At 44.2% G+C, this 14,733-nt stretch overlaps 1 protein-coding gene across 1 annotated transcript in view; it reads left to right on the forward strand.

The window, feature by feature from the left end:
• LOC144136579 (atrial natriuretic peptide receptor 1-like) overlaps positions 1-14,733 on the forward strand; it is a 244,834-nt gene that overhangs the window by 113,804 nt on the left and 116,297 nt on the right. The window contains exon 2 of the mRNA XM_077669031.1: positions 6,424-6,535. Coding sequence (XP_077525157.1) covers positions 6,424-6,535 — 112 coding nt within the window. The remainder of the gene's footprint in view (positions 1-6,423; positions 6,536-14,733) is intronic.

Genomic DNA, 14,733 nt, shown 5'->3' on the forward strand with positions numbered 1-14,733 from the left:
CGCCTCACATGATGCTGGAATTGTATTTGAGCGGTACATATATTTTGACCATATTGCTCATATTCGCGTGTAAAAGTATACCAGCAAGACCTCAAGAACATGCAAAGACAAAGAAATATAGATGGCGCGAGAGCTATTGCTTCAAGCAACTGAATGCTCATTGATGTATATACAGAAGGCGCGCTGGTTTCCTAAATTTACACGTCGAAATCTCGATGAAGCGTTTAACATGGCCCAGTATCTGTATTGTCGTCTTTGTGCCAGAATTTTAGTATTGATTTTTTTAGTGGCTTTCAAAAATACAATTACATCTAACGAAGACGGACCCAGACAATTGTCCACGCTACCCTTAACTACATTTTTGCCAATACCGGTTTCTCTAAGTGCAAATCACAACATAAGTAAACGTATCGATTCTGTCGTCTCTTCATTTCAATCTTTGATACGTGATGTGCGGAAAACTGTGCAGTGCTAGAAGCTCGCTTTGGTGGGCCGACGTAAAAACTTCTCTACACCGCACCCAATCGCAAGTGCTTGGGCCCAATTTGAACAAAGCTTACTTAATATTTTATATTCAGTTGAATCATGAAATGTCTCGTGCAGCGAGAGGGTGCCGTAGACAAGGTAATTTATGGCCGCCATTGGTCATGTCACTCGGGCCGTATTTGCGTGTGAATTAAGAGGCTTGACGCACTGTTATGTGGAATGCGTTGACTCATCAGTGAAACTGTCCAGCTGGCTAACGTGTCCAGCTAATGGGCATTATCTACCGGCCTCCGCAACGCACTTCCTATACACAGCAGCAAACAAATGACTCTCATTTAGGAAACCCATCTCCTTACCCAGGTGCATCCAATGAGACTAAGCTTAGGGCCCGCGTTTCGCCAATCCCCTCTGCGCTCCTGGTCTGTCATGAGCTCAGCCAACCGTAAAGAAAGATGCTCTCACTGTAACTAAGGTCAGAGCTGGGGGGATTCAGCCCTGCTGGATCGGTAATGTTCACGGTGTCTGCGATCTCCCGCAAAGGCTAACGCCATCTTCGAATGCCTCACTTGTAACGCCTTCTCTAAGTAATACGGCTTCTGCCAGTCACTATACCTATGACAGCACCAAGCTAAACTCGGTTCTTACTATCCTAGTTGACGTCGCTTCTTACATTTTTCTCTTCCAACCAGTGAAGCTCGAGCAGTAGTTCTTTTTCTTTGTATTATTCCTTCGTCTACTCTCATATTCCTGCTATCAGCGCCACGACAGTTACCAAGTGAAGAATTGTGGTTGCATGAATTCAGCTGTCATTTTTGGAGACATTTCGCGCTGCTGAAGAGGAGGTTTCACATGCCGTATTTACCGCTATTCCTATTATAAGAAGCATTGCGCACTAAATTCTTGGCTCCCTTCGCCAACATTCCTTTTTTTATTTTCCCAGAAGATAGATTACCAAAGGTTCGAGGAAACTTTCACGCGTAATTTTAGTATGAAGCATTTGAAATGAAAAATAAAATAAACGTGGAAAAACAAGAAAATAAGCAAAAGAAAACTTGGCCCTCCTAACTAAGCCTCAGTTTTGTGCCTGTTTTTTTTTTTCGGTTGTATTTCTCTCAGAACAAAGTATCAGAAACTTTCAATATTTCTTCCCAGGAGGCTTGTCCATTTTGACCTTGTATTCTATTCAATGTCATCCAATTCACAGCCAGAAATTTTCCAGCGAAAGTAGCCCCTTCGTTGCATTTTTTTCTTGAACACATCAATAAAACGAATGCCACTTGTGTACTTGGTATTCTCTTTTTTTTACTTTTTCTTCCAAAAGGCCAATAGTCGAAACTTTCTTTCTGAAGCAAAGACTCGGATTTTCACCACAGACATGCCAAGCCCATTCTTCAAGACCTGTCAACCGTCCTCAGAATGTGGCAATCATACGAGACAATAAGGATGCCACGAAACAACGCCACTTGCCTGGAAACTGTGCTTCGTGGTTGCAACTGTCCGCATCCCCGGGAACAGCCAGAGAAAAGCCAAAGAACCAAAACAATGAAACAAAGGCCTCTGCAACACCCGAGCTGCGAATTTTTTCCCGGCTGTCACGTTCGACCTCAATACAGGGCGGCTCCTACGGAGCGGTATACCTCACGAAGTTTCACCAGCCCAGGAAGGCCCGAAAGAAAGCGAACAAAAAGAACCTATATCGACGTGACGAAGGCTAGTGTTCGAAAGAATGGCACCCAGGTCCCATGAAAGCCTTTTTTGGCAGGGTCACCTAAATAGGGTAGGCTTACAGAGCTATTGTTTGCGAGCCGAGGCGTCGCATCTATAAAACTTTATTGCCAAAGTTGGGAGAAGGTCGCTGTAATTTGAAGGGAGAATTCCTTCCTCATAAAGTACCCATGCACTTGGACTGCGGTCAATAATTTCTACCCAAGAAAGCTAGGAGTAGCAGTCTAATACGGTCACTGTTGATAAAAGGCACACTTTGTTAAATTACGGGATTTAGACTTCAACGGATGCGCATAAAAACGCTAAGTTGCCCGTGTGCTGTGCGATGTCAGTGCACGCTAAAGATCCCCAGGTGGTCGAAATTATTTCGGAGCCCTCCACTACAGCACCTCTCACTTTCTTTCTTCTTTCACTCTCTCCTTTATCCCTTCCCTTACGGCGCGGTTCAGGTGTCCAACGATATATGAGACAGACACTGCGTCATTTCCTTTGCCCCAAAACCAATTATTAACTATTAACGGATGTGCGCAACTCTCATTGAGATGTCTAGAATTGAAAAGGTAGAGCTGCCTCTGCACGCAGAAGCTGAGCCTCCAGATTCGTCGAGTTTCAGTCTATGCACAAGAGAGGTGCAAAGATTTTTAAAAGTAATCCAGCTCTCTTGGGGGTTGTAAATTTACGGGGCGAACTTAATGAACTTACGTGCGAGTAATGCGAAGCATTGTATTTTTATTCCAAATCGATTCCAATTTTATTCTAGCTATATCTATTATATACTAAGCCGGTTTTATTCCTTTGCAGTTGATGCAGTTCTAAGTACAAGTACTGACAATTACTGCTTAACATTTCGTATCTTCTCTCCTTTGATGACGTCACACTGTTTCAACGAGTCGCGAGTTTTGTAATGCCGCCACTTTTTGGCGAAGCCAGGTTTTAGTGTCGATGAACCGTCTTTGCTTTCATTGTAATAGACAAAATGTCGCCTTGAAACACGCTGAAAGTGTCTGCAACTCATCGAGAGTACAAGCAAAATATCAAATGAGTTTTAAGAACCAATCCAACATCAGTCAACAGCATTGACTATAAGGAAACCTACGTTAGGCATACGAGACAGCACCGCTGCCGGTCGCCTTGCAGCTAGGACAGTTTAATGTGCTGTCAATCTCCAACTGCTGTCACGGTTATTTAGTAGTGGCACTTATTCTAAATGCAAACATTATACGATTAACGTTCAATAAACAGGCGACCAGAGTTGTTTTCACTGATACTTAGCGAACCTCCTTCACCTCAGCCTCATTCTTAATTCAAGCCTTGATGGAAAGAAATAATGTGGGAGAGGTCGCTAAGTAACAATTTTTGAGGCCGAATTGGCTTGCCGTCTTTGCGCACCTGCGCATGCGCCGCTTGCTCCTCGTGACAGGCGTGAACACTATCTTTCGTCGCACCGGCCCAACTCCAGCTGATAGATGCGCCGTCGATGCCGTGTTTACCGCTGCGCGATGAACCAAAACGTCCCATTAGTCCTTGCCAAAACACGTGACTTTCGGAAGCAAAGGAAAAATTGAAGACGAACAATTGAAGAATTAAACGAGTCGACTGCGGAGACCACTAGGGGCTCCTGAGCTTCAGTATAATATTGCGAAACAGAAAACTACGTCGTGTTCAGTGACGCGCAGCGGGCAGTTCTTGCTTGGCTTGTGTGCCTTTAAAACCACTTCATCGTCATAACTTATCTACCGAATGGTGTAGCATAAAATGTACCTGTAAATGCGTGCGTGCAAACATGCGCGCGTTTGTCTGGATGTACAGGTAAGTTATGCCCTTCAAACAAGCCTCTTACGGAGAAAGAAGAGTATGCAAAAAAGAAGAATGGTTCGCGACGGTAGTTTTCTGCCACAGAGTAGCATTACGCGGGCTGTGCGGGTAAAACTTGCGCTGAAAAAAAATGCGTTTTTGTGCAATCACAAAGAGTTCTCTTTTGTACGTGTTTGTGCATCCCAGAGATTCACTTGCGTATGAAGTTCGGGATTGCTCTTAAAACGCTTAAGCACTTAGAACGTCTTCAAAAAATGCCGAAGCGAATGCCGGTTTATTTTTTACTTTCATCTTGTATGACGGCCGCAACAACTAAACTAAATAATGTTGTATTGTAGGTAATAACAATGCTAGACAAAGTCTTAGAAATTAAAATAAGAGCCATGTTGAAAGCTCCGGATATACCAGTGTGGTTGTAAGGTCGACTGAGGAGTTTTTGTTTCATGACTACAGGCGAGAACTACACTAATAACGAGGCGCTGAATATTGAAGTTAAAACCAGCAAGAAACGAAGTATACTCAAATGAAAACAAAACAAAACTCAAACGAAATCAGCAGACAGCGGTAAATATTAACCACAGAAAAATGTGAATAACGTCACCCTAACTAGGCTTACCATAAATAGTGAGGCACACACTAAAAAAAAATGGTACTGCTTTTTTTCTGCTTAGTTTCGACATGTTTCGCCACCCCCAGAAAGACACTGATGTTTCATTAGTTGAAAATGTGGAAGGAGAGGCTCAGTTACCTTCAGCCATCACCTGTGCGAAGGGACCTTGTTTTTTGTCTTCAAGTGTCAGTTTGCCCTGACATTTTGAGTTTGCTGCGCCGATGGAGAACGTTTATCTTATACAATGCGGAAACCCGGAGAAAGACCGCTGCGTACATTACCTTTACTGTGTCTTCTTACATTTTCTTTTCCCTTCGGTACCATCCACTTTTTGTTTCCTTCACCGTTGTAATTTTTGACCATACAGTTTGTATGTTTGATCGACCATTTTTATGTTTGTTGGGGAACTTTTCTTCCACGCCATCAAAGTTTACTGCGCCAATAAAAGATACACGCTCAGGCTTGTCATTCCAGCAGAGAAAATCAAAGTAAAGAAAGCAATCGGCAACGTCTCCTTGCTGTACTGTGTTCCTTATAGAAAAAAGTCCAGGTCGCCATCGCACTCTTTCTACATCAGTAAAGAACATGATTTACATTTCCCATTGTTGGCTCGCCCCTGTCAGAGTCCGTGATATAAATTGCTCTCCACTTGTTTGTCAGAAAGACATGTTTTACTTTACTTCCTATCTTCTGTTTTGGTTCCCTAAATATGACGTGTTACAAATTGGGAATTATTTTTACCTGGGGTTTCTTGCTGTTGCCGTGGCCCGTTCTCGTGTGCTCTGGACTGCGCCTTTTTTCTACCGCACATTCCTTTTTAGATCTCATTGACCAGTACTACACTCGCGTATTCCTTGGCTTTTGATGTTCTGAAAGTTGTACTGACCTTTGAAGAAGAAAAACGGCTGAATATCTTTGAAGGTTGGTTGAAAAAAAAAGGTAGTTAAAAGGGCCACAGAAACCCAAACAGGGAACAAAGCACAATAGCATGCTAGCAAGCAGGTTCAGAAAAATGAATGCGAGCTGCCAGGCTTCAGCAAATGGGGACAGAAAAAAAAAGGAAGAGACGAAACCCTCATAATGCCCTGTAATAGGGTTCTTTATAGAGGAAGAAAAATTCTTGAGTGCGCTTCCTGCACATTTGGAGCCATCGCTTACGCGCACATATCTGGCTTATAAACATTTTAACTTCGCGGAAGAAGCGAAAAATTGTGCAGTGCTGTTCGTCGGCGTCAATTGCAGTTCATCTAGAATGCACTGTTTTGTTTCAATTCACCGCATATCCGTTTCCCAAACAAAGAGAGCTGAGACGTTACGAAAATTAGGCCCTACATATCGTGCGTGCATTTATTACGCGCTACATATCAATTTACAGCTCATTTTCTCGAACTTGGGTGCAGTTAAAGAAAATTAGCAAATCCAACGTTATTGAGTAGCCTCCGATTCGATAAGCGCCATCAAGAACTGAATGTTTCTGCTTTGTTTTGAGCAAATTTTTTCTCAGCAATAGAGTATGCTAAGTATTAGAGTTCCTCCTCACCTTTAAGCGTTGAGGTGTTTCCTTTTATCTTCACTTTTGAGAGAATTTCACTTTTTGAGCCGTAGCGTGAAGTCGCGCTGCCTCTTCGCATCGAATTTTTCTAGAAATGAGATTAACCCATTTCGTGATCGAATGGTTCACAGCGTACTGTTCTTAATTCTTTCACATTTTTAAACAAGGAAAAGATTTTTTTAGGCTACCTAAAAAAAAAAACTGGCATCTCTTTTCTTTTGGTCTTTCTTTGCAGTCGTGGTCATCTGCGCGTCGCCCGACACAGTGCGGGAGATTATGCTCACCGCGGACGACCTCGGCATGGACAACGGGGACTTCGTCTTCTTCTCCGTGGAATTATTCACCACGTAAGTCGCATCCCTGTCGTCTGTCATTCGTTTTTGAAACTCGAAGCAGTTAATGTTTTATAAATCTAATAAAGAAGTTGCTCACAGGGCCGTCTCTTTATTTGAATTTTTAGGCGATCTTTTCGGCGTTGCTGTTTCTATATCACGGGTACTGTATTTGATATTCTGAGTCACGAGGCAGCTGCACAATCTCTGTGCATACATAGCCGCAGTGCACTGATACGAGCACAGTGACTCATGTGCATTGTCATCTCTTTGTCTTGTATGTAAGTTCTTTGTGTGATATTATTGCATTGATGTGTTCGCAATAAAATAATTTTGTAAACCGTGTCGCAAAATTTTACCCATGTCTCCATATTTTCTTTTAGATGAAGGACATCGGGGACATTATGGCCTACCGTGGTGCCTAGTTGCCGATAATCTGCTACTCCTCAACCTTTTTAATCAAATATTATCGCGAATCCTCGAGCGGAAGTGCACCGTACCAGTTCAGAGTGACAGCCACAGTTTCCCTTCTTTAACGTGCACCTGTGCTTTAGCTTCAAGTTTTTTATGCACGGTTAGCTTTTAACACTGTTACAAACTACACCCATATAAAAGCTTAATGGCTTTCTCTCAAAGCTGGCTAAGCGCGGAAGATTACCTGCTCGTTTTCTTGCAATCAATAAACGACAGGACTCAATTACCATCGAGAATCAGTTCCTGGGAGAGCCTGAGATTGTTCCATAAAAGTCCATAAACAATTTTTTAAAGCGCTAAAAGAACACTGATTAAGAAGGAACAGAGAGGGGCGAGCGCTCGTTTCTTTATGTTCCTTCTCTGTCCGTGTTGTCTTAGCGCTTTCGAAAAATGTCATCCGTGCACCAATCAACCGATCCGCCACTCTTCTAAACTACAAAAACTTGAAACACACATTCACCTTGATGTACTTGAGCAATAGCTCGACAACGCGTCAGATTTTCAGCGTGCTAACAGGTCTTGTGCCGACCAAATCAACTTCAAACTTATCTTTTCGGCATGATGACCGAAATACTGAAATATTAAATTATTCCGTTAAGAGCCTTCTCCAGAGTCATTATAGCTCAGACTGATTGGTACACATTTGCTTCCTTCTCGCAAGCTCTTACTCCTGATGCATAGATTCAAGAGTTCAAAGCAAGTTCTGTACCTCAGTGGAGTCATTATTTGCTTTACCACAGTGCAGTTATGAATAAAGAAGAGGCCTTGGGTAAGGCGCATTCCCATCTGGAATCCAGCACAGACTGCTGTTCCGCTGCCACGCTGTCTATGCACAATTGCAGTGCTTATTGAAGGTTGAAAATTGCTTCAGGACCCGATATTGTAACGCTGGGAATGTTTTTCACTTACCTTTCGCATCACATGCCTGCATAATACAAGAGCGTGTGCAATACGTGTGTCCCTATAGGCTCTAACGGGTCATCAGCGAAGTTTCGAGTTTGCTCAATCTAGATACGTGTACTCTCACTGTTTGTCATGCTCTCAGCTCGCAAAGCTAACGCTTTCACAGTGTTTACTTACTCTTGCCGATCTCAAGTTTTCTGCGGACGCCCTCATGGCGAGTAAAGGAAGCAGTCGGTAACCTGGCGTGGGGCAGAAGTGTGCACTATTCAATTTTGCACGGAACGCACGCGAATCTGTCAGTCTGTATTTCAAGCATGCGTCGCCAACTGCAATAATTTAGTCTTCACGCAGCTCTCCCTTGGTGCGTGTGCACTTGAAAAGAATAAATTACGAAAGCTTTTCGCTTTACTCTTAACTACTTCAAAACGCGGGATTTAGTGCGGTATCCAGATGTCACTGAAGCTAACTTTTACTTTTTCAAAGTCAGAGTGTGCCTTCCCCGCATTTTGTTGAAGGAAAAACTCGAAACCTGTCCGGATTATAGGTTGATATGTTTTCGTATTAACTTAACAAAAAATAAAAAGAAGTGCAAGCCAGGTCACTCTCGACGTCAGTCAAAGTAGCCTGGGGGATAAAAGTAAAGGACTTAATTAAAGTTGCCAAGTCAGCTGGGAGCCCGAAAGTCCCCGCTGAAAACACTTAAAGTAATGAACTGAGATTAGAGTCCGACAGGCTGTCTTACACCCCCACTGTATCCTTCTATAATTCTCGAGGCACAGACGCACGGAACAACGAAGCTAGGAGTGACGAGTTAGCGCGATCGAGATTTCTTGCTCTTTCGAACACGGAGAAAGCAACAAGCAGTGAGTCAAGTGTCTCCGGGCTGTTTTGGGAGTAAATGTATTTCCGACAAACAAAAAAAGCACAAAATGAAACTGAGATGTACTCTCCAGCCACGACTAAGCCATTAGAAAAGATTTTAATGTAAGGTGTCGGGAGGTCGTTAACGCAGCACTCCCGGTTTAACTAAAAAGCAACGAAGATCTGTGGTAGTTATCTACTCAGTCTTTAACCTTCCCAAGCCGTGGAATGCTTTGCGGGTACTAATGCTTAAAGGACCTCTTTGCTAAGGTTACGAAATGATCTGATTCGGTAAAATATCTCTGGGCGGCGTAAGGAACTGCTTTAAATTTTTTTTAAGGGAGCAGTTTGAAGGGAAAAGGACACCTGGCTTTTGGCCTTCGTGACAACAACTACATGCGCAGCGTTTCAGATCTTGAAGAGACTTCCTTGAGTGAGTGAAAAAACCTTTATTGTCGAACGGAATGAGACCACCTCATCCAGACCTCCCCTGTCCGATGCCCTCAGTTGAGGGAGGAGGATCAGGAGAGGTCCGGCCGCATGGGGTAGTCGCGTCAGATGCTGGCCAGGATCTCTTGTATCCCGGCGGCCTCTTCAGCCAGTCGGACGGCGGAAGAGGCTTCCTTGTTAACTTTAAGTGGACAGACACGAAGACAGGACAGGAGACGACAGATGTAGTGCGTCTTCTAACTACTCTTTACCTGAAGTAGCCAGCGATATGTAGTTTACATATGCAAGAAAATAAAAGCACCAAAAATACATGCTGATGGCTTTTTTTTGTTAGCTTGCACATTCGTTTTATTTTTTTCGTATGTATTTTGCTTGTTTCTCTCGATACTTCGAATAAGATTTGTCAGAAGTTGAGTTTGCTTCGGCCATCTTCTGGTCTGCCCTCATCTCCATGAGTTTTGCCTTAGTGGTGGGTGACCGCCGAAATCAAATCCATGCGCTACGCGTCCTGGTTTCCAAAGCATTCAGAGGCATCAATACTGCCGCCATCTGTTATCAGCTTACCTGCATATTCTCTTGCGAGTGTCCCGTGCCCGCGCTTCGCGCCAGTGGGCCGGCGGCCAGTCACAAAACACTCGCGAATATTGTTGCGGAACCGGCTGAGCGTCCGGTGTCAGGCTAGTTTACCGCTCCCCTGCCGTATTCGTTATGATCCAGCCCTGCCTCAGCTCTTGTGGCGTGGTACAGTTCTGAGAAAAATTCCGCCGTCTTGTTTGATGTCTGTTACGTCACCTTCAGCGCGATTTCACAACAATGCATGACGAAAAATGCTGAGAATAGGAGCTTATAGCGTTTATTTCTTCGTCTCTGTTTTCTAGGGGCCCGTTTTACTATCATTTCTTCTTTTTTTTTGAATGTTTTGCACTTATTTGTACTACCTGAAACCTGCACCCAGTAGTGAAGTCTATATGCAATGTACGCTTTCAGCTACCTAAAGCAGTCTGACGAGAAGCGGTATGCAATTTGCAGCGCTCAATTATCCCGAGCATCCTGTATCAGCTCTCACTGACCGAAGCGTAAGGGGGCAAGGCAATATTTCGTGTTGTTGCAAGCGAAGCCACACGTAGCAATGCTATTAACGCCGACATGTTAGGTCATGTACGCATGAGAGTATACCTACGCATCTAGATCTGGAAGGGTGATGTGCTGCACATTGAATTTCGGCCGTAGCCACAAAATTTAAATGGCGTTGTGTTTCTCACATTCACGGGTACTTTATTCCGGCTCGGGTTTGTCGTACAGGTCATTGCTCAGCGCCCGTACGCAGTGCGCTAAGAGACTCCAGAGCAAGATGTTAAATTCGCATGCCGAACTTCATAATTGGTGCAAACGATTGCGAGGGTAATGGCAGAGAACATCCTCATGGGCGCATCCGCAATAGCACTCAACTCTGGCGGGAACTCATCAGCGACCTGAACATATTTTTATTATCGCTTGTGCTGCAGTTGCCTCGAGAGCTCACAACTGTCACTGCCACAGATATTAAGTAACAGCGTAAGGGACCTCATACTTTTCGCCCATTAACTGACTTTGCTGCTGAATATCAAGTGGAGCATAAGATCCGCTGATTCTGTAGCCTGGCCCCCTTTATGACTGCACTGCTGTGTCAATATGGAAATGAAATCTTTCTTGTATTGCAACAGTGAGGTATTTACCCATGTAGTTAGAACCTATTATGCCGTTAAGGAAAAGAAAGCGGTTTCTGGTAGACAAATTAGAACAAAAATAGGCCCACGCTACTGCTCAAAACTTAACTTCACTGGAAAAAGTATTTACGGCATGCCGGCCATTTTTAAATCTCTGGTCACCTATGATGTATTCTCTTCAAATTTGCTGGACAGTGAGCAAGATATAAAAGCAAATTTTTTTTCTCCCGTTAAGTCATCTTCCGAGGATATGCGAACTTGAAAATCTTCTTATAATTGCAGCAACAAGCAGTATCTATCAGTATTTCGAGCGACGCAATGAAAACGGCCTTGTATGTGACGCGTGCAACTGCTAAGGCTACTTTGGTTTTCTTTCTTTTTTTCTTTTTAGCTGCTCAGTGACTCCTGCAGAATGGCGCCGCCGTGTAGGTCGAATATCTGGGTGTGCTATAACCATTCATGACATGATACAATAAAATCTTTAAGGTATGCCACAACACTAAGAAAAGCAAACACATCGCTTAGCTCGGAGCACATTTTACAGGGTGCTCACAGCCCCGCGCAGCCTCTTGCGGTATTTTGGAAGGAGCAATCAGAGGCAGAGGTTCTATTTCTGTACCACGGTTTCTTTTCCGCCCGCTTCGGCGCTCAGAGGAACAAACAACAATCAAGCGGCTCTTCACTCCGTAACTTTGGGCAGCTGTCAAAATAAGCGGTCGACAAGATTTCGCCAGTAGCGAACAGGACAGTAATACTGTCCAGGCGATTGCTTTCGGAACTCCGCACGCCAGCTTTCGTCTCTTTGTTTACCTAAAGGCTAGAGTTATTTCGCTTGCCCCTGGATGAGGCGGTCAGGTGAACTTTGCTCTGACTCGGACTTAAGTTAAGCAGCTATGATGCCCCATTCGAGTTCCTCAAGTCAGTGGCCAAAATTATAGCAGAGCCGAACCTACCACCTGCCAGTCCATTTAGCGCTGTTTAAACGACCTGTTCGCGCACAGAAGGAGTCGAAGGCGCATCTAGAAACACATGTGCACACATATATCTCATACACAAGTATAGATTAATCAGAATCCGGTACCTCGCAGCTGCAAGTCTTTCGCTGGAAAGTGCTGTGTGCAATGCTCCTTTGACCAGGGGACCCATCACCGGCCCCATCTGGACTTGATTACATAAGCAAATTTTTTCCCATTCGTATTCATCATCATCATCATCAGCTTGACTACACCCACTGCAAGGCAAAGGCCTCTTCCATGTCTCTCCATCATCATCAGCTTGACTACACCCAGTGCAGGGCAAAGGCCTCTTCCATGTCTCTCCAATTAATCCTGTCCTTTGCCAGCTGCGTCCACCTTATGCCTGCCAACTTCTTAATCTCAGCCGCCCACCTAACCTTCTGCTGCCCCCTGCTACGCTTACCTTCTCCTGGAATCCACTCCGTTACCCTTAAAACCAGCGGTTATCTTGCTTTCACATTACATGCCCTGCCCAAGCCCATTTCTTCGTCCTTATTTCGAATAGGATGTCATTAACACGCGCTCGTTCTCTAACCAACTCTGCCCGCTCCCGGCCTATTAACATTACCCCTAGAATTTTTTTTTTGCATGGCTCGCTGCTTTGTCCTTAACTTAAGCTGAACCCTTTTCGTTAGCCTCCACGTTTCTGCCCCGTGGCTGACTCCCGGTAAGATACATCTGTTGTACACTTTTCCCTTGAGGGATATTGGTAACCTGCTATTCATGGTCTGAGAGAACCTGCCATATGTGCTCCACCCCATTCTAATTCTTCTAGTTATTTCCCTCTCATGATCTAGATCAGCTGTCACTACCTGCCCTAAGTAGATGAATTCCTTTACCACTTCCAGCACCTCATTTTCAATTGTGAGCTGCTGTTCCCTTGCTGGACTGTTGAACATTACTTTGGTTTTCTGCATGTATATTTTTCGTATTAACATCCGCTTATGCTCCTGAAGGAAATTTACACCGGTTAAAAAGCAGGTACTATCAGTTGCATAAGTCTTCAGGACGTGCAAAAATCGGTCTTGGAGCATAGGTGCCATGCTTGCCAGCTATCACCTTAATTCACTACCACACATTATTGCACTCGATCGCTACTTAACTTTTATCTCAGCACGTGGGGTCTTGAGCTACCGGCTACTAAAAGAAGTGTCGGCTTCGGTTGCGGCTAACGTGTCCTGGGGGCTCCTTCAAGCGACTTCCATATTACGTTTATTTAACCTTTTCTCTGATTTATGTACAGCAATTCGCTGAAAAGTAGGCCTTGTACACGTTATGTAAGAAACATCAGGGCCTATATGAGCGAAATAACTAAAAATGGAATCGAATTGGATGACAGGAAAAATTCTATTGAAAACAGGAAATTATTGGAAGAAAAAATAACAAGCGGGAAAATGTGGTTATTGGCTTAAAGGAGAGGGTAAAAAACTATTTGCGGTTGTTTCCTGAGAGAAGATTATAATAATCTAAATCTTTACTGATGTCCATGCACCGGTTCAGACGCTATTTCCTGAATTATTTTTCGGAGTCGCCGGAGATGGTGCGAGCTTGACAGCAATAAGGCCAAGTTTCATTTTTCTCAAATGACAAATTCAAGACACACAGAGAAAGAAAAGAAAATGGGACCTATAAATAGGAACACCACAACGGAAGACTAAAGGAGGAAGTTTTCTTTTCCGCCTATTGAGCGCTTGGACGCCTTGCAAGAAAACGGAATAAAAAGCACTCGCCTTTCGGACAGCAAATACCGTAAGATGTTTCTCTCCGGGAAAAGCATTTCCCAAAGCGACCTGTTTGGTCTGACGAGCAGCCCAACACGCCCGCACGCTTCGAAAGGTTTTAGTGCAAGCTTCAAATTGTCTCCCCTTCCCGGTCGTCCCCGGGTGCGCACAATCGGTGAGCGACCGTTGTCTCGTGCGTTTCCAGCGACACCCCGTCGAGGGAGGAACGACAAATGGCTTTCGCCTCCGGGATTTCGATGTCATTCGTATACCTCTTCTCTGGTTTCTTCCACGCGTCTCCCGGGTGCGCGCGTCATTGATTCGGGCACTGGCGCAGCCTGCCGTCAGCGGACGCGTCGTCCTAGCACACCCCCCCCCCCCCCTCCCCTGCGTGCTTTTTTTTTTTGTTTCCGGTCGACTGCTCAATCTTCGTCGCCTATTCCTTCATCGGTTCAAGTCTCGAAGACTGGGGTTTGCTTTTATGTGAGCCTGTCTACTTTGCTTTAACGTTTGTTCGCATCGCTAGCGTCTTATTCCGCACATGACCGAGTTCGGAAGTTTATGGGAGAATCTGGCGATTACCGGTGTGCCCACTAAAAAACTAAGTTTCTTCCATAAAGATAAAAATAAAAGTAAAATAATAGACTTTTTTTTACATAGCATTTTTTTTTGCTTGTGCATGGAGTGCTTTACATGTAACGACAGTGCGTAGAAAACTGAGTATGCGAGCTCTTTTTCCTTTTAAGTATGTGATGTCAGAAAGGCATGTTCATTTCACTATAATTTTATATCAGTTCTAGATGTTTGTACAGAGATTTGAAGATGCCCAGTGGTAAGGGCGCATGCAGCGAAACGTCCCTAAAATTAATATTTTTACACGAGTCGCTGTCGGAATGAACGTGACTGTTTGCGGCTGTGTTTCATAAGAAAACCCTGGCGCTATGATCGACTCCGTGACTAAAGGTCGTATCAAGTAGGCTCGGACTGCACTTTAGCGTCGCTCAGAAAAAAATTGGCAGTGGTTTAGCTCTGGTTAAACCTGGAGTGACGCGATAGCTACAGCTGATCCAGTGGAACTTGGT

The sequence above is a fragment of the Amblyomma americanum genome, chromosome 6 (assembly GCF_052857255.1).
Source record: "Amblyomma americanum isolate KBUSLIRL-KWMA chromosome 6, ASM5285725v1, whole genome shotgun sequence".
Classification (NCBI taxonomy): Eukaryota; Metazoa; Arthropoda; class Arachnida; order Ixodida; family Ixodidae; genus Amblyomma; species Amblyomma americanum.